General features: G+C 43.5%; 1 protein-coding gene across 1 annotated transcript in view; it reads left to right on the top strand.

Annotated features, from left to right (window-relative positions):
- The window catches only part of AFF3 (ALF transcription elongation factor 3), a 260,314-nt gene that overhangs the window by 105,396 nt on the left and 129,220 nt on the right, over nucleotides 1-25,698 (top strand). Inside the window, exons 5-7 of the mRNA XM_066621326.1 lie at nucleotides 1,756-1,842; nucleotides 20,484-20,520; nucleotides 25,638-25,689. Coding sequence (XP_066477423.1) covers nucleotides 1,756-1,842; nucleotides 20,484-20,520; nucleotides 25,638-25,689 — 176 coding nt within the window. The remainder of the gene's footprint in view (nucleotides 1-1,755; nucleotides 1,843-20,483; nucleotides 20,521-25,637; nucleotides 25,690-25,698) is intronic.

Raw genomic sequence — 25,698 nt, 5'->3', positions numbered from 1 at the left:
GTGTTCACAACACCAATGTATTTATAATATGACTTTGGTTTGATGTGTCATCAAGTTACCCGATTGCAGGAGTGGACCCCCCTGGCCTATCTATCCCACCCCTTTACCTACAGGCAGATTTGCTGCCCAGTGGCAAGGCATGCCTATCTTTAGGTAAATAACTACCACAAAAGAAAGTAGGACCCAGCAAAATGGCAGATGCGTTTCAATGTAAGTAAGTGTAAAGTCATGCACATTGGGGCAAAAAAATCAAAACTTTAGATATAGGCTGATGGGTTCTGAGCTGTCTGTGACAGATCAGGAGAGAGATCTTGGGGTGGTGGTGGACAGGTTGATGAAAGTGTCGACCCAGTGTGTGGCGGCAGTAAAGAAGGCCAATTCTATGTTTGGAATCATTAGAAAAGGTATTGAGAACAAAACGGCTAATATTATAAAGCCATTGTACAAATTGATGGTAAGGCCACACCTGGAGTATTGTGTCCAGTTCTGGTCATCACATCTCAAAAAGGACATAGTGGAAATGGAAAAGGTGCAAAAGAGAGCGACTAAGATGATTACTGGGCTGGGGCACCTTCCTTATGAGGAAAGGCTATGGCGTTTGGGCCACTTCAGCCTAGAAAAGAGACGTCTGAGGGGGGACATGATTGAGACATTCAAAATTATGCAGGGGAAGGATAAAGTGGATAGAGAGATGCTCTTTACACTCTCACATAACACCAGAACCAGGGGACATCCACTAAAATTGAGTGTTGGGAGGGTTAGGACAGACAAAAGAAAATATTTCTTTACTCAGCGTGTGGTTGGTCTGTGGAACTCCTTGCGGCAGGATGTGGTGACGGCATCTGGCCTGAATGCCTTTAAAAAGGGATTGGACAAGATTCTGGAGGAAAAATCCATTATGGGTTACAAGCCATGATGTGTATGTGCAACCTCCTGATTTTAGAAACGGGCTATGTCAGAATGCCAGATGCAAGGGAGGGCACCAGGATGAGGTCTCTTGTTATCTGGTGTGCTCCCTGGGGCATTTGGTGGGCCACTGTGTGATACAGGAAGCTGGACTAGATGGGCCTATGGCCTGATCCAGTGAGGCTGTTCTTATGGACGGCTGATAATGCCTTTTCAAACAAAGGACAAAGGCTACTTGCCAGCAGCTTTTTAAGGCTGCTGAAGCTGTACAGAATTTTCTGAATCCAAAGATAAGGAATAAATAGGGGAGAAAAAAATAGGTGAGAAAACAGGCTATTTATTAAATGCTTTTACCTTGTCACTTAAACAAAAAATTTGCAGTACTCCTTGTATACTTGTGGTACTTTTTTCTAACAATAATCCTAAGTTGAAAATCTTAGGGTTAAGATGGATAAACTCAAAACCAGTGCCTTCAATTGCTTCTTTCCCCCCATCTGTCACCCAGTCGCATGGAGTGGTTAGTGGAATTGTCTCTCCCTGCACAGTTTAATACTACCTTTCATGTTTTAATACTACCTTAAATATTTAGAAAATATAATTTCTAGTTGCTGTCAAACCAAGTGTCAAGCAAAGTAACAGTGACTTTCAATTGTTTCAGATAACGTTCTCAGTAATCATTATAAAGACAAGGCAAAGCAAGGTATTCTCTAAATAACTGCTGATACGCTACAATCTTTTTGCAGTTTATACAGAGAAAAATTGTTTGGAATTCATACTCCAGCATGCTTAACTCTCGCACAATGTATTTCAAATATTAAATATGATTTTAAAATCTCTTTCATTTTCAAGGAAATGACCCATTCTTGGCCTCCACCACTTTCTGCTATCCATACACCTGGCAAAGTGGAACAAAACAAGTTTTCATTTACAAACAAGGTAAACAATTTTTTCTCTACCATTAGCATCCTCTATCTAATGAGGTTCCTGGAGGTTCCTGAAAGAAACCTTGTATTTTTAACAGCCAAATTGCTAGAGGCATGTAAATATGAGCACCATATCAGGGTTTCCAACCCTCAAGGATTGGTGTGAAATCTCCAAGAATTAGGTGATTACCAAAAGTAATTCCAGATATTTTAACTGAGCCTCCAAGAATTTCCAACATTACATCACGATCAAGGCAAAAAATCCAGTAGTTGGGCAGCCCAAGCCTATAGTCGGCGGCACATGCTGGGTGTAGTGGTGCCAAAATGGCTACTGCTGTAGCCACTGCCACTGCCAGAGGTCTCCTTGGAGGAACGGGCTTTCATCCCCTTCCCCCTGAAGAAAGCCTCAAGCTCTGCAATGGGGCTTCTCAAGTCTGCACTGGCTGTTTTGCTGGCGTAGACAAGAGAACTTCCATGTCAGGTTTTTCAGCCCGCCACAGAGGATAGGATACACCAGAACAGGGCTACACCAGTCCCAGCCCCCCTCCTGCCCTGGTTCCTTCCCTGCCCCAACCTCCCCCCTCCCCAGAATGCCTCTCTCTTCCCCAAGGCCCTTATCACCGTTCTAAGCTCTTCCCTTGCTCTGGGTGGCATCCGTCCAGCACTGGGCCAGTGCCAACTGGTGCTGGGCCAACACTGCTACTCCTTCCTCTCTGGGTGTTGCAGCGAGCCTTACAGCACATTTGCGACACCCAGTGCCGCTTCTGGAGCTCAGCACCAGCACTAGAGACCTATAGGCTTGGGCCATAAGTCAGAGTTGGCAATCCTACACTATGTATTTGAAAAATGTGAAATAACAGGTGAATTATGGCTCAAATCTCCCAAGCATAGCCCTTCTGCCACATCATTCATTCACATCAGTGGAGATTGTACAATAGAGGGGTTGACTGTGAACCCAATCCTGAGCTCTTACCACCAGTCCTCTGCCAGTGCTGAGTGTCACAAACGTGCTGTAAGGCACATCTGCAGCCCTCAGTGCCAGTCCAGCACTGGGCTAGCACCGGTGGACTGCCACTGCTCCACCGCTCTGTGCCAGCCAGACCACCAGGTGCCAGAGAGGTAGGTGGGGGCGTGGGGTGAGGTGGGGAGGAGGCATTCCGGGGCTGGGGGAGGCAGGGGGAGGGTTCAAGAGGGTGGAGAGGAGGTGTGCCACGGCAGGGAGCGGGGTAGGAAGGAGGTGGAACCATAGGAGCTCCTCTCCTCCCCATCTAGAGCCTCCTTGTGTGGCCACAGGCCTGACACAAAGGCTCTTGATTCTATGGCAGCACAAGGTTTGCCACAGAATTGAGTAGCCCCATTGTGGGGCTAATTGTCCTAGCCGGGGGGGCAGGGGAGGTGGAAGGGACAAAAGTTTCCTTCCCCCAGGGAGCAAGCGGTGACTGCCCTGTTGCGTGCAGGATGCCACAGCAGCCCTTTTGGGGCCACAGCAGTCCCGGCACAATGGGCAGCTCAGAATTGGGCTGCGCATCCATAACGTTATCCTACAAGCATTATTGCACGTGTTCTCCTGTTAACTATTCCTCTTCTCCTGCTATTTCTCAATTTTTAGTATTTTGTGCTCTAATGTGAGTTGCTTTAATATGATGGTTTTTTAAATTTGATTTTGTTTGTTGGATTGCTGTTAATTGTTTTTGTAAGCCTTCTTTAGGGCCTTTTTTGAGGCAGGATAGAAATCCTCAGATAAATAAATGATGTGTGCATCTTTTCTTTTAATATGAGGCTAATTTTAATTTATTTCCTTTGATATTGAGATTTTGCCCCTTACCTTTATGTAGCCCCTGATATAGCTTACAACACAATCCTTTGCATGCCTATTCATTTATTTCAGTGGGACTTATTCCCAGGTACTATAAGTGTTTATAGGATTGCAGCCTGAACTACATTATGTTCTTCACAGTTATGCTGCAATGATAAAAATGCCAAGGGGCATATTTAATAGGCATGAGGTTTATCCAGCATTCACATTCCTCGTAAAAATATGTTCCCTAACTTTGGGCTATATATATCCCAAAGGGGAGACAAAAGAGAAACCATGTATTAGAATACATTAAACATGGATTTTTATTGCATATTAGCAATGGAGTTTTTTAGACCAAGGAAATTCAGAATAAGACTATTCTGGTTTTCATGTCAGATGGTCTTTTTCCCCCCTAAAAATGGGTCTAAAAACAAAAACAACCCAGTACTATCCTACAATGACCCACAGCATGTAGTGCCACCAACAGAGCACACACTGTATTCTATGAGTCATCTAGGGACAAGACAGCTCAGGAGAAGTAAGTAAAACTTACCTGCCCATAGCCTGCTTGGTCCCCAAAGGGTCTCCTCAGACCTACACCAGCTTCCTAGCTTTCTTAGGTCCAAAGAGACTCCTGTGGTCTGGGCCAGGATGGGGGGATAAGATTAATTGTATTCAGTTGCCACCAAAATCATCCCCTAATCCATCTCCAGCCCGGTCTGCTCCCCAGCGGCGTAGCTAATGATCGTGTAGCCCGGTGCCAAGCTCAAAATGTTTCCCAGGAAGTGATGTCACAACAGGATAAGCCATCATGCCCAGGCTTTTAAAAGGAAACTTGGGAGGAGCTCACCTCCTCCCCCCAGCAGCTCGCCACCCACTTGCTCTGCTGCCTTCCCTCAGTCAGTAGCATAGCTAAGGCTATCTGCTATCTGGGGTCAAAGAAGATTTGTAGGCCCCCCCCCAAGACAAAATCAAATTTCATTAAGAAAATAAATAAAAAGTATGCTCCTTATTGGTCAGAGACAATGTGCAGGGGTGAAGAGGGATGGTTATTCTCCCCTTGCTAAATATAAGAGGGGCGCCACTTGAAAAAGTGTCTTTTTACCCAGTTAGCTGGTGTAATTGTATTATGTTACATAGAAATGAGATCTGACTCACTTGGTCTGCTACCTCCCTCCCCCCCAGTCAGTGGCATAGCTAAGGCATCTATCTGCTACCCGGGTTCAAAAATTTTGTAGCCCCTCCTTGCATGACAAAATCAAATTTAATTAAGGAAATAAATAAAAAGTTATTGGTTCCATGCTGTATCAAAACAACATCTCATTGGCGCTCAGAACATTCAGTCTTATAGGTCAGTTTGGAGTTAAGCAAATCCACTTTTTGTTCCATAAGACAGTTGTGTTTTCATTTTCTGGTTAATTGGCCATAACTTTTGATAGAATACAGATATTCCAGTGCAGTTTGTTTCATTGTGCTCCGCATTGAATTACCTTTCCAATGATACATGATGGTATTATTCATACATACCAAGATTTTCACAATTTTGGTGGTCACTAGTGTCAAGCTCAGCTTGTTGCCCCCCTAAAGCTTGATGCCTGGTGCAACTGCTACTCCCTGCACCCCCTTAGCTATGCCACTGAGTACAGGTGTCTCCCTGTATCTGTGGGGGATCCGTTCCAGTCCCTGCCAAGGATATGGAAACCATGGATATGGGGGAACCCTATAGGTGCAATGCTCCATGCCCCTGTCGCAAGGTTGAAAGAAAGCAACTCAAGAAGACTCGGTACCAGGAGTGAAAGTTTGTAGGCTTTATTCAGTTTCATGCGATGGGCACCCAAGGGACTCTCGTCTCAAAGCAAATGGGCGCGCCCACCAATGGTGGATTTGCCCTTTTATGCTTTTTCAGTCTCTTTGTCTAAAAATCTAGACATCTGATTCATTACAATTTGCATCAGAGATGGGCAAGAGGTGGGCAAATACCTGATAGGTTACAATTTACATAAAAGGTGGGAAATAGGTGGGATTTACTCTTAAAACATATAAAATTATAAAATTTCCAAAAACCAGCAGAAAGCAGTATAATACAAAATACTCAAAGACAGGTGTATAGACCGACATGACTTCATAAGTGATAAGATATTTCTTGGCACGACTTCAGACCCATCTCTTGTTAGTGCGGCCTGATACCGTTTCCTGGTCTCCTGTTATTTTTTGCATTCCACACTTGTTATTTAACATAAACACTGTGGGGCCCAGTTTGCAAAGCCAAGGTTTTCTGTAACACAGCAAAACAGCTTTTGGTTCCTTTAGAGCAGCCTATGATTCTTGCTTTTGTGACTATTGTAGCCTTTACCTGAAGTCACAGTCTGGGGTCAGAGGTTACTGTGTATCACCCCCATGCCCATTATTTTCTGTTTTCTTCATTAACAAACAGTCATGTTTCTTGCTTTTACAAACACTACAAGAGGAATGTGATAAGCAGGCAGGCAGCCTGCATGCTAGGAGGATGCAGTCAAAATGTTAACAGGAAGCAGGAACTGTCCTGCTTCCTGTTAATGTTCACTTAGTCCCCTCCCCCTAGCATGCAGATTGTCCCTTGCTAATGAAGAAAATAGAAGTTATTGGGTGCAGGGGGTGGGTGCCATGGAGAACTGTGGAGAACTGAAACAGTGGCTACCAGATCCATGGATACAGGAGGACAGCTGTACTTTTCATTCTGTAGCCACAGACAAACTGAAAGGATATCATCATCTGAATTTGATTTCTGTTGGATTATAATAATAGAATCACAGAATACTAGAGTTGGAAGGAATCGTGGAGGTCATTAGGATGAGCTCCTGCTCAGAGCAGGTGATGGCAGCATAATACAATGTACCAGAATAAAATGACATTTAAATACTTTTCTTTCTAAGTCCAAAGTGATTTTAAAAGGTATATCCTTCATGGAGGATAGGGTTGCTGACCCTCCAAGATCAATTTGTCTCCTGGTGACTACTGAAAGCAATCCTGGAAATTTTAAAATAGACTTTGGAATGTTCAAGATTAGATTATGTTGGGGGGGGGGGAATCTCCAGGACTAGCTTCAATCAGAGTTGGCAACCCTAACACAGAATGTCACATATAGTTATTCATGCACTATTTCAGTGTAATTTTATAATCAGCATGAACATATTTTAAATGAATATTTAAAGCTTTGATGATGGGCAAGAGTCCACTGCTTCAATCTGGAATTAGTTCTCTTATAATGAGTAAATTTTAGCTCAGTTCAGATTGGATCCAATCAGCTAGTTTTAAAACTTTCCTAATTGTAAGCATGATGCCTTGTAATGCTATCGGTATTGACGGCAGGAACATGATGAGACACAAAGGCCCAAGGAGCCCATCCCTTGTGAAACCTCGTCCCTTTTTTCCCCCCCCAAACTTGCCCACCACCAACAGCAGCAGCAGTTGAAGAGGGCAGGAAGGGTACATGAATGAAAAATGAACTCTTCAAGCCTTCGTTTTGCATCAACACAGACATGGTGGGGGAAACAAAAAACAGATGTTCCCAAACAAGTCTCACAAGGAATAACCGGCAAATACATTGAAGTATTGGCATGAAACAAACAGAAACAGTGCCAGGAGGTGTTCGGATTAATGTTGCATTGTGGCAGAAAGCACTGAGAGCTACCAACAGAACTACTCTCAAGAACTATAGCAAAAGGAATATTGGCAATATTGTTTAGATGCACCAGTGCATCTGTGAAAAAACAGTGCGTGTGGAAATGGACTACAAAATCATTGGAAGTAATTTTCAGAAAACCGTTGAATCATACACTTCTGTGAATAGCCATTCACTGTGATACTAGAGGAATATTAACTGCAAGTGGTAGGAAAAAAGCAGAAAAGAATTCCAGGTGCTGATACTCTGTCAAAGGCATGGTTGAAAAAAAGAAGAAAGAGCAAGTTCTGAGGAAGCTAATATTCCTGTCCATCTTCTTTACCAATCACAGAACTGAAAGTGAAGATATTCCAAACAGCTGCTACAATTTATAAGGGAGATGCAAATCCTAAAAAGCACTATTTTGCAGACAGAAGAAAGGAAATCCAGAAGACAACATCATAATATGAGAAGATCCAAGGAAAGTAATACACAAGTACCGTATTTTTTGCTCCATAAGACTCACTTTTTCCCCCCAAAAAAGTGGGGGGGGGGGAAAGTGTGTGCGTCTTATGGAGCAAATACTGCAAAAGCAAACAAAACAAAAAAAAACCCAAAACTCTGCCCCAGCCCTGGCCCCGCCCCCTGCCCGCTCGCTCTGCTTCCCCGGGCAGTCAGAGGCTACTCAGAAGTAAGTCTCAGAGTCACTGGGGCTCACTCCCAGGAAAGCATGGGTGGGGTGGCAGTCTCGCTGCCCAATCCTGTGCATGCCTACTCTGAAGTAAGTCCCATTAGAGTCAGGGGGGCTTACTCCCAGGAAAGCCTCTCTCCCCCCCCCAAGCCTGGAGCATCACATCCTCTCTTCCCCCCCCCCACCCCAAGCCTGGAGCATCACAGCTTCTCTCTTCCGCCCCCCCCCAAACCTGGAGCATCACAGCCTCTCTCCCCCCCCCAAAGCCTGGAGCATCACAGTTTCTCTTTCCCCCCCACCCCAAGCCTGGAGCATCACAACTTCTCTGCAACACAAACACTTTCCCCCCTCTCTTACACACACAGGCTGCCCCCTTCTCTTACACACACAGATGCTCTCCCCCCACCACACTCACACAGCAGGGGAGGGGCGCTTTCACTCACCTCATCCAGCATCTGAATGTAAGCGCCCCCCCCCATCACAAAGAAAAAACTGTCTCCTTGGTCAGAATGCCAGTGTTTGCTTATTGCACAAGCCCCAGGTAAGGCTCGGTTCTCACCATAAATCCAGAGGTTTGTTGTGTCTTGAGAATTCAAGTTGTGGTTGGACTTTCCACTTGTTCATTCGTATTGGAATCACGGAAGAACTGGCGAGGAGGTAGATGTGGTGTCAGCAGTGGCCCCTTTAAGGGTAAGGCCTGGGCATTCAGCAGAGTGTGCTGCACAGCTGCAGCCACTGGAAGGCAATAGGGCCCTCAGGGATATAAGGAGTACCTGAGGCAGAAAGGGTTTGTGGGTTTTGAAGGAGTGCAGGTTGGAGAGGAGACTGACTGGGTTTATTGAATTTGGAATCTGACTGGACTTGGATACCCTGATGGATTTGACTGACCTTGGACTGTAATTTGGCTTATTGGTTCTGGACTCTGATTGGGCAACTCTGATTGATGGGACTGATTTACTTGGCATCTGTGGACTGGAACTGGACTCACTTTTGCTTGCTGCACTGGTGAGTTGCACAAGGGGGGACTGATCAGCCTTAAGCGGGCACAAGGCCCAGTGGATTGGGATTTGGCAGAACATCATTGTAGCAGAAAGATAATGTGATCCCCTATTTGTGTGCACCTGCTTTTGTGAGCTTCATAAATTCTGACTCTAGCGATGATGAGTTCTTGGGGTTTCCAGAAAACTAGAGTACTCAAACCTTTAAGTCTCTCCATTTGTTAATGACAGTGATAATGGTTCTTAATGCCACTGTTGACTGCTGTTCACTTTACATGGTTCAAATGTTATTCTGTTATAGTTTATTAAATATTTTATTACACTATTTGGTTCAGAATATTTTTTTTCCTGTTTTCCTCCTCTAAAAACTAGGTGTGTCTTATGGTCAGGTGCGTCTTATGGAGCGAAAAATACGGTAATCTGGATACTGCACCATATAAAATAAGTGATGAGAACATGTATCAATCAAATGGAATAAATGTTCGTGCTTAAATGTGTGCTCAAATGGAAGAGATGATATAGTCATGTACCAGATGTGACATTTGAAAAAAAAATGAAAAAGAACCTATGTTGCCTCATGAAACCAAAAAGACTTGGGAAGAAATTGAGAATCATAATTTGAATTTGAGAAACGTCATAATGGCTGATTACACAGGCCTACAAAAATGAGGGTCAGAAAAGTTTTTCCCAAACTTTATGGTGGTTTGCTATGAATTTGGGGTGCCGATTCCAAAAATGGCATCCATTTTGCCGTATCACGTCTAGTTTTGGAGATATAGTATAGCCCAGTGGTATTCAAACTGGGGTGTCACGACGCCCCAGCCTGTGGGTCCTGGCCTTTGCCCCCAGGGGCAGGGGCAGCCAGGAGACAGGGGGAAGGCAGCAGCGCGATTGTGCGTATTGCGCCACTCAGGGGGGCTGCAGGGGCTTGGGTGCACTTGCCCAAGCCTCCTCAGCCTCCCAGGGGTGTGGGGAGCCCTGTGCAACCTTCAGAAGGGCTCTCCAGGTCAGGAAATGTGAAAGCGGAGTGATCACACCCCGCTCTGCAAAACCGGAAGCGGAGCACGATCGCTGCACTTTCCCTTCTGATGGGACTGCAGGGACAGGGGTGTACCCTCCAGTCCCTGCAGCAGCTGTCCCTGTGTGCGGGGAACCCTGCGCAAGCACCTGCAGGGTGCCCCAGGTCAGGGAAAGGGAGAGTGGGGTGATCGCGCTCCACTTCTGTTTTTGCTGAGGCAGAGCAGATCGCTTCACTCTCCCTTTCCCTGACCTGGGGCGTCATGCAGGCACTCGCGCAGGACTCCCTTCACACAGGGATAACTACTGCAGGGACTGGTGAGTGCATCTCAGTCCCTGCAGCCCCCTGAATGATGTGATCCTGGGGATCGCGTCGCTGCCTTCCCCCTGCTGCCTCCCCCCCTGCCCCGCAAAGACTGCAGGTTTCAAACTCCTGGAGAGTTTGAAAACCACAGGTATAGCCTCATTAGTAAATGGTTCAAGCAGCTTTCTCATGAGGAATCTGCTTGAACCATTCACTAATGAGGCTAAACTATATCTCCAAATCTAGACTAATAGGCCAAAACAGATGCCATTTTTGCAAATATACCCAGGAATTGGTGTAATGTTTAAGGAAGCAAAATGTGTGTTGGCCTGTGTTACTATTCAAAATTTATGAAAATACATTTGCTTGATGGCATAACAATTAAATCAGAAATCAAAGAGTAGCAAACCTATAATTGCAAAAATGGTATACCTGAAGAGGTTGTGGTGACATCATCCATCAGTTGTACTCAAGAAACTTTTTAAAAAAGAATTTAAAGAAAATGAAAACACTTTTCCCACTACATCGCAATGCAGCGTGATCTAAAATAAACCTATTAGATTCAGAAAGTAATATTTTATATCAAAAGAGAGATGTAATTGTAGTAAGATCCGTCACCAGAAGTGGCATTTTTGTGCCTTCTAAGGCATTCAGGCCTCAGAATGCCTTATAAGGGTAAAAAAGTTACTTCTGGTTTCCCAAGGAAGCCAGAATTTGCTTTTTTGGCCCAAATGGGCATTCTGAAGCCCATAAAGTCTCCAGACGCTCAGAAAAGAACATAAGAACAGCCCCACTGGATCAGGCCATAGGCCCATCTAGTCCAGCTTCCTATATCTCACAGCGGCCCACCAAATGCCCCAGGGAGCACACCAGATAACAAGAGACCTCATCCTGGTGCCCTCCCTTGCATCTGGCTTTCTGACATAGCCCATTTCTAAAATCAGGAGGTTGCACATACACATCATGGCTTGTAACCCATAATGGATTTTTCTTCCAGAAACTTGTCCAATCCCCTTTTAAAGGCGTCCAGGCCAGATGCCATCACCACGTCCTGTGGCAAGGAGTTCCACAGACCAACCACACGCTGAGTAAAGAAATATTTTCTTTTTTCTGTTCTAACTCTCCCAACACTCAATTTTCGTGGATATCCTCTGGTTCTGGTGTTATGTGAGAGTGTAAAGAGCATCTCTCTATCCACTCTGTCCATCCCCTGCATAATTTTGTATGTCTCAATCATGTCCCCCCTGAGGCGCCTCTTTTCTAGGCTGAAGAGGCCGAACACCGTAGCCTTTCCTCATAAGGAAGGTGTCCCAGCCCAGTAATCATCTTAGTCGCTCTCTTTTGCACCTTTTCCATTTCCACTATGTCTTTTTTGAGATGTGGCGACCAGAACTGGACATAATACGCCAGGTGTGGCCTCACCATCGATTTGTACAGGGGAGTTATAATATTAGCCGTTTTGTTCTCAATACCTTTTCTAATGATCCCAAGCATAGAATTGGCCTTCTTTACTGCCGCCGCATACTGGGTCGACACTTTCATCGACCTGTCCACCACCATTCCCAGATCTCTCTCCTGATCTGTCACAGACAGCTCAGAACCCATCAGCCTATATGTGAAGTTTTGATTTTTTGCCCCAATGTGCATGACTTTACACTTACTTACATTGAAACACATCTGCCATGTTGCTGCCCATTCTGCCAGTTTGGAGAGATCCTTCTGGAGCTCCTCACAATCACTTCTGGTCTTTATCACTCGAAAAAGTTTGGTGTGATCTGCAAAGTTAGCCACCTCACTGCTCAACCCTGTCTCCAGGTCATTTATGAAGAGGTTGAAAAGCACCGGTCCCAGGACAGATCCTTGGGGCACACCGCTTTTCACCTCTCTCCATTGTGAAAATTGCCCATTGACACCCACTCTGTTTCCTGCTCTTCAACCAGTTCTCAATCCATGAGAGGACCTGTCCTCTAATTCCCTGACTGGAGTTTTTTTAGTAGCCTTTGCTGAGGAACCATGTCAAACGCCTTCTGAAAGTCCAGATATATAATGTCTATGGGTTCTCCCGCATCCACATGCCTGTTGACCTTTTCAAAGAATTCTATAAGGTTCATGAGGCAAGACTTATCCTTGCAGAAGCCATACTGATTCTCCCTCAGCAAGGCCTGTTCATCTATGTGTTTTGAGATTCTGTCTTTGATGAGGCATTCCACCATCTTATCAGGTATGGATGTTAGGCTGACCAGCCTATAGTTTCCCGGGTCCCCCTCTTTCCCTTTTTAAAGATCGGCGTGACATTTGCTATCCTCCAATCTTCTGGCACCATGGCCGTTTTGAGGGTCAAATTGCATATTTTAGTCAAGAGATCAGCAACTTCATTCTTCAATTCCTTAATAACTCTTGGGTGGATGCCATCAGGGCCTGGTGACTTATTGATCTTTAATTTATCAGTGAGGTCTGAAACATCTTCTCTTTTAACCTCTATCTGACTTAATTCCTTGGTCAGGTATCTGCCCGAGGTCTTCTGCCATGAAGACAGATGCAAAGAACTCATTTAATTTCTCTGCCATCTCTAAGTCTCCTTTTATCTCCCCTTTCTCTCCCTCACCATCCAGAGGGCCAACTGCTTCTCTGGCGGGTTTCCTGCTTTTAACATATTTGAAGAAACTTTTATTATTCCCCTTAATGTTGCTGGCCATGTGTTCCTCATAGTCTATCTTGGCCTCACGTACCACCTTCTTACATTTCTTTTGCCACAGTTTATGTTCCCTTTTATTCTCCTCATTAGGCAAGACTTCCATTTACAGAAGGAAGCTTCCTTGCCCTTTGTCTTCAATCTCTACTTTGCTGGATTCTATCCCTTCCTTAACATAAATGGCTATCCCACCGCCAACACACCCCTCCCTGTCCCTCCTGTAGAGTTTATAGCCCAGGATTGTGGTATCCCACTGATTCTCCGCATTCCACCAGGTTTCTGTTATGCCCACTATGTCAATGTTTTCCCTTGTCACCAGACATTCCAGTTCTCCCATCTTTGCTTGGAGACTAGGGGCATTTGCATAAAAGCATTTGTACACATCTCCTGTACATTTGTAAAGCCTCCAGACCTTACTGGAGAACAGCGTTGGTTAGATTCAGAAGGTGTCCCTGGGTATCTCTGGTTTCAGTTAACCACAAGGGGTTCCGGAATGGAACCCCTGCAGATACCAGGGCATGCCTATATATGTTTTGCACAGATTTCTATGGTGCTTCACCACTGCCTTTCTTACTCTGAAGGAGAAAAAAAAATCAGTCTTCTTTTGTGAACGTTAATTCAGTTTGAATTTTGATGGCCACACATGTAAATTCTCTCCAAGTGCTACTGTTATCCAGCCCTTATTGTATACTTCAGTTCTTTCTGCTTTACAGTGCAACCTCAGGATCCACAGGGATCCTGTTCTGGAAACCCTGAGGATATCAAAATCTGCAAATACCAGGGTCCACTTTAAAAAATTTTTAAAAGCACCAAAATTGCTTTTTCTACCTTTGTGCTGTCAAATGTGCCATTTCCCAGAATCCAGTGCTATTTTTAGTCTTGAAAAACCCAATTCCATCTCGTGTGGAGGTTCCTTGCGCCTCCCAGAGTCACCCCAGATTGCATCACAGTAAGGGGGAAAAGCAATATACACAACATTGTGGTGGGCATCTACTGGCCAAGGGGAGGGTGTGGATGATACTTTTCTGAAACAAATTGTAGTCATTACAAGGAAACATGAGGCTGTTGTAATGGGAACATTAACTATCCTGATATCTGTTGGGAGACTAGCTTAGGGTCCAATCCAGTGGAGCCCTAACACCTGCTCTGAGCTCCAGCACTGGCGCTGGGTTTCGTAAACTTTTACTGCACCCTCCAAGTAGGTCGTACTGGCACTGGGCCTACACTAGTTCATGCTAGGCCCAGTGCTGAACACAGAATGCGGCAGGAGCATCCAGAGGTAAGTTGTACTGCTGGGTGGAAGTGTGGGTTTTCAGGGTGAGGGGAGGCATTCCAGGGCGGGGGGAGCACAGGGCAGGGGGAGGAACTGGCCCAGGAGGGGAGTGGGATCAGTGGAGCCTTGCTCTATCAGATCCTATCCTCCGTGTTGGGCTACAAAGCCTGGCACAGATGTTCTCTCGTTCTGCGATAGCATAAACTAGAGAAGCTCCGTTACAGGTCCTGGGGCTTTCTCGGGGGAAGGGGACGAAAGAGAGGAGATCTCCTGTGGCCTGGGGGGGGTGTCACTGGATACAGTGGTCACCATTTTGGCACCACTACATCAGATGGCCCTGCTGAGGATAGGATTCCAAGCATGGAATCTCCAATAAATTCCTGTTGGGCCCTGGAGGATAACATCATCTCTCAGGAAGTGGGAGGAGGAGTGAGGGGAGGGGGCACCCTTTGTTTCCAACCCTGTCAGCCTTCAGTTTAAAGCCCTCCTGATCAGGATCACCCTGCTAAAAATGTCCACCGTAGCCAGTCATTCACCCAGAGTATTCAGAAGAAGTCATCTGCCTGTTACTGGGGAGAACAGATGAAAGTACCATGTGGCCCCAGGACTTACCCAGAGCCTCTTCTACCCAGAGCCTCATAGTCCAAAATGACCCACTTATAACTGTGGCCAGCAGTGTCATTCATTCCTATGTGAATGAGCCAGAAGGGATACAATCCATGGGTTTGACCAGCCTCAGAATGCTCTCCATGACATCCTGAATCCAGGCACCAGGGACACAGTACATAAGCAAGCAGGTCAGGCTAGCACACAGCAGCTTCCACACTCCTTGGCAAGGAATCCCAAATGACCACCACCTTCTCCTCTGTCCCTTGCTAAGTTGAGATTCCACTATACTGTCTGGCTCTGTCAGCTGTTGGCATCTGCAAAAGGGGTCTTCAGAAGTGCTAGTATCTGAGAGACACTGGAATCAGTTGTGTAGGTCCAGTAGTTCAAAATGTGTTGCTTGATATACCTTACTCTTGTGTTACTTGGTATACCTTACTGCTGCAGGTTTCTTTCCCCCTCACAGTGTAGCACTACAGTCACTAAGAGAAGTTGCCATTCAAATACAGCTTTTGAGCTCCAACTTTTGAGCTGCTGCACACATTAACCTCACCCCAGGGTAGCTTCCATAAACAGTACCCCCATGGTGAGTTCCCAGTTCCCACCCTTTGCTTCTGCTGTAATGTTTACAGGTTCTTATGCAAATCAAGCTCATCCTGTTCTAAGTAGCAGCATCCTGCCAGCAGCAGCTGCCAAAAAAATACAATTTGGGAGTTAACTTCATGCATTGTGTTGACACTGCTTGTGTACAGCAACACTTATACTCTTTTAAGAATTATGCTCAAATGAATCTAATAATCATGTTGAACTTTGGACCTCAGAAAGAAGAGTTCCAGTTTTACTTCAGTTTTAGACTCCTAAGGTGCCCTTGAGCAAGTAACCCTATCTCAGTCTTAATTTCTTGTCTGTGAAATGTGAACATCAGGAAATGGTGAATAACTGTTAGAATAAATTAGATATACATTTGTTATTACTTCTTCAAATTTAGTGATAGGGTGGGCTATAATTCTAAATAATATATTCTGCTTTGAGGGGAGGGAAGGGAAGGCATACTTTAATGTACCTCACTTCTTCTCTGACTTAGCCAGCCAATAATGATTAGTTTGCTTGAAATAGCTCATAATTTTTGATGTATGCCATTTCAGAAAACTGTTAATCCTTATTCACTGTTAAAATCACACACATTTATGTTAATTAGCTTTATCATTGCAGTTTATTTTGTTTGAAATATTCTAGAGGAACAGTAGAACTGCCTTTGAAAAGGGTACTTGACATTGTTTATCCATAACTGAAATACTGTTTTCACGTATTGAAGGAGGCCTCTAAAGATCAGAACACCATAAATAATATACCGTAATGCATTCTTAGAATCAACAAGACGCAAACAAATACAAAATATTATAGCCTTTTATCATGTACCTACTTAAAAAAAAGTATCATAATTGCTTTGAATTATTCAAAACAAATTTGAGCTGACATTCTTGGAAGACTTAGCACAATGTTTTGCCAAAATGATGAAGATGTTTCATAAAAAACATTAAAATACTTTCTAGTGTGGCATAATTACACATCACTTTTGCTAAGTACATATATCTGCTGGTCCACTGGAGACTAATATGAAGTTCAATCACACCATTTAAGACTACATTTGAATTTACATTAATTTGGTGTAGATTGATATTTATGTTATCCCAAGATATTAAAATGTAGATCACCTAATATTTTTTCTGACATAGTTTATCTATGTCAGGTCAGCAGGGGAGGATAGCCCTTGCTTTCCGGATAGCAGAATGGCACGGGAGTGTAGGGAGATAGTAAAAGAAGCAGGTGATCCCAAACAGAGCCAAAGAAGCAGACAGGCTTTTTGTTGCAGAAGCATGTATTGGTAAAAGGAGCAGGCAGAAGAGTAGTCAGTCAAGCAGTCCAGAAGTCAGGGATACAGCAGGTCACAGTCACGAGAAGGCAGTCCAAAATCAGTACACAAACCAGCAGCACAGTGCACAGAAACTCCACAACAACCCACACCCAGGAGTCTGTGCTTGCCCCTTATATACCAGGGCCAGCCAATCAGTGTAGAGCAACCTCATAGTCACAAGACAGTCTTGTGACCCACTCTGATTGGCTGTCCAGTGGTGCATTGCACCATTGCTCCATAGCCTACATGACTCAGTACTCATCTCTCCCCAAGTCATGTGACTCCCACCTGCAGTAGGCACAGTTGATTGCATCAGCTGTGCTGCCTTGCTGATTGCTTCACACCAGGCCCAGATATCAGGACCTCCTGCCACATCCTAGCTAATAACAATCTGAAGCCTGGGATGCCAAAAACCTAACAATCTATTTGCTGTTTTGTATAGGTATTTTCTTACTATTTTGCTTGTTCTTTTATGCTCTTTTTTCCTTGCTAATATAAATGAAATCGGTACAAAATCCATGAGAAATGTACGTATGAGGAAACAAATATAAAGTAAGAATATAAGGGCAACGTTACACTTGATAAGCTGGTTCAGTACACCCATTGGATATGCCATGAGGAGTACAAGTGTGCATGTCTCTCCCCCCCCCCCAGTCATCCATCATGTTATTCTGCCCAATACAGTCATGGAGAAAGGGAGGAGCATCCAAATCTGGCCACTTGCATAACAGCCAAATCCTATGGGGAGGGTGGCCTTGTGCTGCCAGAACTAGTATTCCTGCAGCACAAGGTCCTTTCTAGCTGTTGCAAATGGCACCATGCCATTTGGCACTACTGGGTTGTGCCACTAGCCTTGTGCCAGTGACCTGTCTATCATCCCTGGCACAAGTAAGTCATTGTGAGGGTGGGTGGAAGACAGGGTGGAAAAGGGAAGTGGGTGGAATGGGGCATGGATGGGGAGGAACAGGGCAGACACTGAAGGGGGGGCAGATCAAGGCCATGAAGGGGGTGATATCAATGGCATCAATGCCACCAATATCCTCTCCCCCTTTTTGAACCATCTTCCCAGATCCACTTGGACTTGTGCCAACAAATAACTAGTGCAGGTCCAATTAGGCGCAGAAGGACAGTAAGGGCTTACCCCTAGACAAGGGAATAAATGTTCCCTTAAGCCAACAAGTCCTTCAGGAGTGCCCCATTGAAGATGCTGCATTAGCTTCCATAATACAGCTGCGTTGGTGGGAAGATTTAGGTAGGATTGGGTTTTTCATACTGTAGTATAAACCATGTGATTAGGGGCAGCTTGGACATTTTTTTTTGGATGGATAAGGGTTTTTGGATGGATCATGTGACCCTCCACCTGTAAAGTAGTATCACCCAGACACAGGTTTTCTACCATTGTTTATGAGAACTTGACTTACCTGACAGTTCGCTTGCAAGACTTGTCCTTTGCGAAAGCAAATGAATTCTGAGCAGGAGGAAAAGAGATACTGGACCAGCCTCTCTTCACTATGGGGATGGGAAGTTAAAATTTTGCAAGAGGATTCTAAACGGCTGCTCAAAAAAGTCCCATGATGGAAGGACTGAAGAGAAGCATCAAGGAGAACAAGGAAATTACTGTGTTGATGACTTTCATTTTAACATGCGAAGCATTATCAAGGAACAACGATTGATTTAAAACAAATTTTGATGGTATCAATATTAATAAATAAGTTATGTTAGGTGGTAACTGTAATCCTTTACAGATTATTTGGAGGGTTTATAATTTGTTTGGTGTTCAATCTAAATTATTCTTGTTCTAAATAATAAAGATGATTAATAATTTATATTTGAAAAATATTAGTTGTTGTGCAGATGTTTTGTTAACATAACTTCTGCAACAAGACCATGACTGGGGGTGTGTGTCTGAAAATGGTTTTATTTTTTCACAGATTTCATAATTTGAAAGGCAGAAAACAGTGTTGTGTTTTTATTCATATTCTCATTCCCAGCTCTCATTTTTAAAATTAATTTTAAACACTTAAAAGTGTATTAGGTGAGTGATGTAGATGATTTAGGGCCCAATCCTCTCCAGCTTTCCAGCACTGATGCAACTGCAATGCAGCCCTGAAGTAAGGGAACAAATGTTCCCTTACCTTGAGGAGGTCTCCATGACTGTCCTCCCACCACAGAATGCAGCGTACACCCCATTGGCACGACTGCATTGGTGCTAAAAGGTTGGATAAAATTGGGCCCGAAGTGTCAACAGATGCAGCCATTGTATTATTTCTATCTGGAAAAGTAATCTATTTTAATTTCTGGAAAATACGTATCTTAAGCACCAAAATGTGGTGTTTTGTGTTTATATTTGGATATTTTAACAACAAAAAAATCACACCTCTAACCACGACAAATATTACTCAAGAGACAGGGTCCGTTCTTTAACAAGCAGTGTGAACTGAACAAATGTTGAGTTTTTATTATTTTTGCTGGCTATTTGATGTGTAGATAAGAATAGTATTAATGGATGTATATTAATTTTAAAAGACTAATAATTTTGGAAAGAATTAACGGTAGATGATAAATGGATGACTCACTACTATCCCCCATCAGCATAGCATGCAGTGCCACCCACAGTGTGGATGCTGCATGCTATGGTGGGGGCCAACCAGACAGCCCAGAAGCGGTGAGTAAAAATATTTTTTACTTACCCGCCACCCCATATTTAGCTCCCCATAGGTAGCTTGGCCCCCAATGGGTCTCCTCTGACTTCATGCCAAGGAGCTAAGTCCAAATAGTCTGGGGGGGAGGGGCTGGGAAAAGGGGAATAGGATCTTAGCGTATGCTAATGATGTCAAAATCCTCCCCCTCCTACCCCCAAACTGCTCCCAGTTTGGCCCAGCCTCTTCCCCAATCATCCTCCCAAGTTCCCCTACCACCACCTTACCTGATTTGGGAGTGTCCAGGAGTCCTGGTTTGCAACCAAAACCTACAATTGGTTGTGCCAGCAACTTCAAAAGCACGCAATGGCTGCGCAGCTTTCACACCCCCAGAATGGGTCTTACCTAGATGGGATTGCGAGAACTGTCAGTGTCACCTCAGCAATGGATTGGGCTGCTCCTTATTTAAAAAAAAATATATTTTTTTATTTATTCCAATAAATTTGTAACAAGTTAATAGTAGCAACCACTGCTACTGAACAGTGACCAAGGGGATGGGGTGCCATATTTCCGGCTTATGCTAAGCTGCTAGGTCAGCTTCTAGCAGCACCAGGCCTGCTAGATCAGCACCATGCAGCTGTGTGATAGCTGAATGGTCAAGTGCACCCATGTAGGCTGCTAACATCATGGCCTATGCCAGTGGTTTCCAAATTTCTCTTTGGAAATTGGGAACTCTGTAAGTCTTTGCAGAGGAGGGGCAAAGGCCAGGGTTGCACTGCTGCCAGGGATGAAAAGGTTTTTTAAAAAAAAAAATTTCAGGGGTGGTGCTGGCCTCCCAGGGGACGCTGGGAGCCCATGGATGCCTCCGCAGGGCTCCCCAAGCCTCAGAATGTCTAAAAATAGCAATTGCAACCCACTTCTGGTTTGCAGTTGCAAAAGTATATATAGTGTGGTGGGAGCTAACTATAAAAATTTACAGCAAACAATGTCTGGTACTGCTAACACAGATTATGTTCATTGTACTGCTCTATGTTTTAACATTATCAACTAGTATAACCAATTAATGTCATTTCTTTTTTAGGACTTGCAGCATGTTTGTACGGGACACAGCAATCAAAGTAAGAATAGCTCGATTACAATTGCATTTGATGGAAACACTGATCTTATACGAACACAGTACAATACGTGAAAGAGAAATACATGATTGCATTCCAAATGTGGATCTGGAATTAGGAATAATCTTGGCTATGAATGAATAGTGAGCTATGGATGGGATGAATTTTATTCCTCATGCTTGAGATAGCAGAGAGAACTATAATTTGCTTTCCAAAGCAACTGAATGCATAGCACTGCATACATACAGTATTTCACGCTCCTAATACAGGTACTGCCTAATTACCAAAAATTCCTGTTTAGTTTCTTCATTAAATGGTGATTATGAAGATGGTAAAAATGCACATCAGCAGTTTAACTGACCATATAGTCCTGAGTGTCCTTAAGCAGGTACTCTAAACAAGGACAATGAATACACAGGCTCTTTAATTCATTCCTGACATTTCAGTTCTCATGTAGTTATATCTAGTCTATAAATTAGGAATTTTAATTCTGTTTAGATGTTGCTAAAATGTGTGACCTGTGCACTGCAAGGAAAGAGAGAATTGTAATGTGAGATGAATTATTTGGTCTTTCCTCTGACATCCCAACTGGTATTAATGTTGTCCTGCATATTAAAAATACATGATCCTATCCTGTTCACAACATGAAAGCATAAAACATAAACTGCATTGTGTTAGCTTCATGACCTGTCATATGGCAGACAGCACTATTTGCAAATTACAGAAGCTGTGTGTGAAGATGAAAAATGCTCTGTAGATACAGCTTTGAAAATGACTGGTCACCTACTGAGCAAGGAGAAATGCATCCAGAAGGCAAAATGTTAGGAGGCTTCTGGTTTAATACAGAACAGCACTTTTTAAAGGAAAGGTCAGAAATCAAAAGCAATGTGGTAAAATACAGTGCAGTGCGGTGCTATTTAATTATCAGCATTCTTTGATAGCACTGTGAAGGGCAGTGCTTACAAAATAATAAAGCAGTAAAACAAAAAGGTTTCAGTAGCTTCATAATAGACACAACAGTGACTGCAAGAAGCACGAATAAGCAAAATGGAGATAATATTGGACCAGCCGCTCTGGTCCAACATATATAGCTGCTCTGTATATTATATATATATATATATATATATATATATATATATATAATATATATAGACTAATCCTACCCAAATCCCCCTGATGCAGCCGTGGATCACCGTGGATCACGTGCTGCATCTTGTGGAGAGGGAGCATTCCCACATGTCTTCTCCAGGTAAGGGAACAAGCCTTTGCTGCCCCACGGTGTCTTCTTGAATCTACAGCAGTGATTTAGATCAGGGGTGTCCACTTTTGGCAGGAGGGCCACATCATCTCTCTGACACTGTGTCGGGGGGCTGGGGAAAAAATGAATTAATTTACTTTTAAAATTTGAATAAATTTACATAAATGAATTTATTAGAGATGGAACTTATATGAATGAATGAAGATCTTGCAGTAGCTCAAGGTCTATAAAAGGTCTTGCACAAAGCAAGACCAGCCTTTCCTTTGCTGCCACTGCTGCATCACAGGCGTGAAACAGCAAGTAGTGGAGGGAGCCCCACAGCTCAGGTGAGAGGTCGAACAGTCGTCCTTATGCTGAGAGCAGTTGCGTCGGGCCAGCATGGGCTCCAGCAAGTTTCCAGAGGGCCAGGGGCTCTTTGGAGACTGGGGGCTTCCCAAGGGCCAGATTGGGAGCCCCTGAGGGCTGCAAGTGGCCCCTGGGCCAGGGTTTGGGCACCCCTGATTTAGATGGTAAAAGTCTTAGTGGATCCGGGAAGACCGATCAAACCGAGGAAGGGGGATTGGGTGTCAGTGGCAACTCTGAAGCTGAAACCACCCTCTTCCCATCTTTACCTGTCCTAGTCTCAACCCTGTTCTGCCCCCTTTCCACCCCATTCCACTGTCCCTGCTCCCCCCCCCTGCACTGATTTCCTGGAACTTAGGGTCTAGTAAAGCAGTAGCTTAAGTGTAGCCTGGTGTTCTATTAGAAATAAGAACTCTGAAGCCTGAATCTCATTTGTGTAATTTTTTTTCTCCAGCAGTTATAGTATAATTGCATGTCTTCTAAAATTACACTTTTATCTGTAGTGCTTTCTGTACACTACAATTTTGAATGCAATAGGTCTCCTTGCAATAAGCATTTGTCCTTTAGGAGAAAAATGGATAACAAGCAGGATATTCCAAATAACAAGAGTTAGGTTACACACAAAAGCAACTGAGAGATTGACTTTGTATTTGATATTGCAGGTTGCTTGTTGAAATTCATCATGACATAGGATAAAAAGTAATTACAATAATCAAGCACAGTAAGATACACTCAGGGCATCTTCTTTTGTTCTCCAAGAAATAATTACTAATCTGAATTAAAACATTTTAACATGTTATTTTCTCAGGCATGTCAGAATCAGTGACTATCCCAGACTTCACACTTCTCACACATATGCTTCAGTTTTATTTCAGTGGAAGCACACTAGAATTGATCAGACATTCACCACCTTAAGTGCCTCAATATCCATCTGTCACAAACCATGAACCTGAGGGAGTTTGACCATGCTCTTTTACACAAGGTCTTTCAAGCTCTTAACTACAAATTCCTCCTCTGGGCTTTATCACCAGCTGACACCGATATAGGCTGTTTCTTCTCCAGAGGTAGGAATTCCTTTGAGATATGGATCAAGAGGGTATGCATTAAAGACAGCTCTCTGACCCTCCCACTCTAGCAGTAGTACATTTTCAGTCTGACCAGTACCCATTGTTAAGATCTATTATTAATAATAATAATAATTATAATTAATCTGGTGATTTACACCCACTTTTAAAAATCATTTTGTTCTTTTCACTTAAACTATGTTTAACTACTGCTTTCATATTTATTTTCCTGGATTTTTGTTCCTTTATTGTATTTTGTTTTCTTATATTTATCTTAACTTGCTTGTGTTGGTTTTTAACTGGGAAACATAGGATATGATTTATTAAATAAATAACAAATTTGTTTCTAGGCATATGGTTATTATTAACTTTGCCATTCACTCTAGAATCTTAACCAAAAAAAGTATTTTATTGTGAGGAAGACAAAGTCATCAGCAAAAGAGGTACTTTAGGAAAGAAAATGAGAGTGAAGTGCTTCTAACCTATCTACTGTAACTCTGCACTTATTGCGGATTTGTAGAACTGTTCCTAAAACTTAATAATGAGGCTAAGACACAGCCTAGTACTCACTATTGGATCAGGGTCAGGTGATCAAAGTATTCCTCCAATGAGTAAGGCAAAACTTTCTTTTAAGCTTCTAGGCCAATCATAGCTTTTTTTCTGACTCAGGCTTACCATTGCTTGAGTTAGTAAATGGGAAAGATTGAAGCCATTCCACCAAGGACTATGTTAATTGATAAGAGCATATGGGACAAGAAAAGAAAAACTATCTGGTTAAACATTCCTTAGCTATATCACAAGTTAATGGAGCATTTATCAGGTGGGAATGATGTGTAGTGCATTTGAAGAGAGAATGGGATTAGACCAGGGGTGCTCACACTTTTTTGGCTCGAGAGCTACTTTGAAACCCAGCAAGGCCCGGAGATCTACCAGAGTTTTTTTTTACAATGTTCGTGCCATCATAACATATAACATTTATGTGTACAATGTATGTTGGTGTACCTTGAGCCCCACTGAGTATAACAGGACTTACTCCTGAGTAGACATGCCTAGGGTTAGGCTGTGAGGCTGCAATCCTAGCCACACTTACCTGGGAGTAAGCCCCATTGAGTACAATGGGCCTTACTCCCGGCGTTTCCTCCCAGAGGCACCTGAAGGGGGGGGTCGGCACTCCGCAATCTACTCATTTTGCCTCGCGATCTACCGGTAGATCGCGATCCACCTATTGAGCACCCCTGGATTAGACAGTCCCCTGGAGCACCTGGCTGTTTTCTGAAATGCTATTAATCCAGCATGTGGCATTGTATTTTTATTTCAGTTTAAAACATGTCTAATCTGCCTTTCTCCTTTTAAGCAAGAGAGGAGCGTCCAAGACAGTTACAAATCATTACATAAAACACAATAAAATGATAATTAAAAATATGACAGCAACAGGTCCTATAAAAACAAGCAAATGCATTAAAGGGAACCCAAAGTAAACAATTAAGAGTGCAATCCTAACCCACTTTCCAGCAATGGCATAGCTGTGCCAGTGGGACATATGCTGCATCCTGCAGTTGGGGATGCCTCCCCAAGGTATGGCAATGCTTGTTCCCTTACCTCAAAGTTGCATTACCCTTATGTCGGTGCTGGAAAATGGGTTAGGATTGCGCCCTAACTAAGAAATTAAACTTGAAAAGTTTGACAGCAAAGTTTTTAAAAGGCAGCAAAATGAAAACAAAGATTCATCCTACTCAAATTTTTAGAGCATGGAATTCCACGTAACAGCTGTCACCATATAAAATGCCACCTCTCTCTTTTCCTCCATCCACACTGTCAGCCCATCCTCTCCCCCCTCCAGTGGTGCAGCCATGCCAAAAAGTTGCATGCTGTATCCTGTGGGGGGGGGGGGGAGTGAATTGGAAGCTTTGGAAGAGAGGGGATGTAAATCCCCATTCCCCTCTATAAGCCTCCCACTCCTTCTCTTTTTGCAGGCACAAATCCAAGGAGAAAAGGGGAATGGGGAGGCTGAAGAAAAGGAGGATATTATCCAGTGCATGTCACCACCACTGGATCCACCCCCTCCTACAGCCTCTCCACCCCCTGTTCCTCCCCCTGCTCTGCCTAGTTTTGCCTCCTCCCCACCCCAATTTTTGTTTCATTGAAAACAGCCCAAATTTAGATATGCCAAATCTAGTGTCAGTCCCAGACTATCCCCAAATCATACTACAAGCAAACTTGTGATAGGTTTTCTTATCATATTCAAGATCTGATTTTTACCTGCTGCTTTAAGCATAAACTAAATGTACAGAATTTAAAATCTCAAATCTAACATAAATCTCCAGTGAGCAAATTTTAGGAATGTTCCCTATAGCCTTCTACACATTGTTTAAAGATTGTGTAGAATCTGTTAAATTGGCAGCATAATGTACTAACCTCTCTATTCTTGTGAATTTGTTTTATTTTCTCTGTTTAAGGAAAAGGTGATATTGAGCCAAAGAATCCAGAAAAGAGTGCATCACATACATCGTAAGTCAA

Source organism: Tiliqua scincoides, chromosome 3 (genome assembly GCF_035046505.1).
Source record: "Tiliqua scincoides isolate rTilSci1 chromosome 3, rTilSci1.hap2, whole genome shotgun sequence".
Classification (NCBI taxonomy): Eukaryota; Metazoa; Chordata; class Lepidosauria; order Squamata; family Scincidae; genus Tiliqua; species Tiliqua scincoides.
The sequence above is the reverse complement of the archived record's forward strand: the minus strand, read 5'-3'. Positions and strand labels throughout refer to the sequence as shown.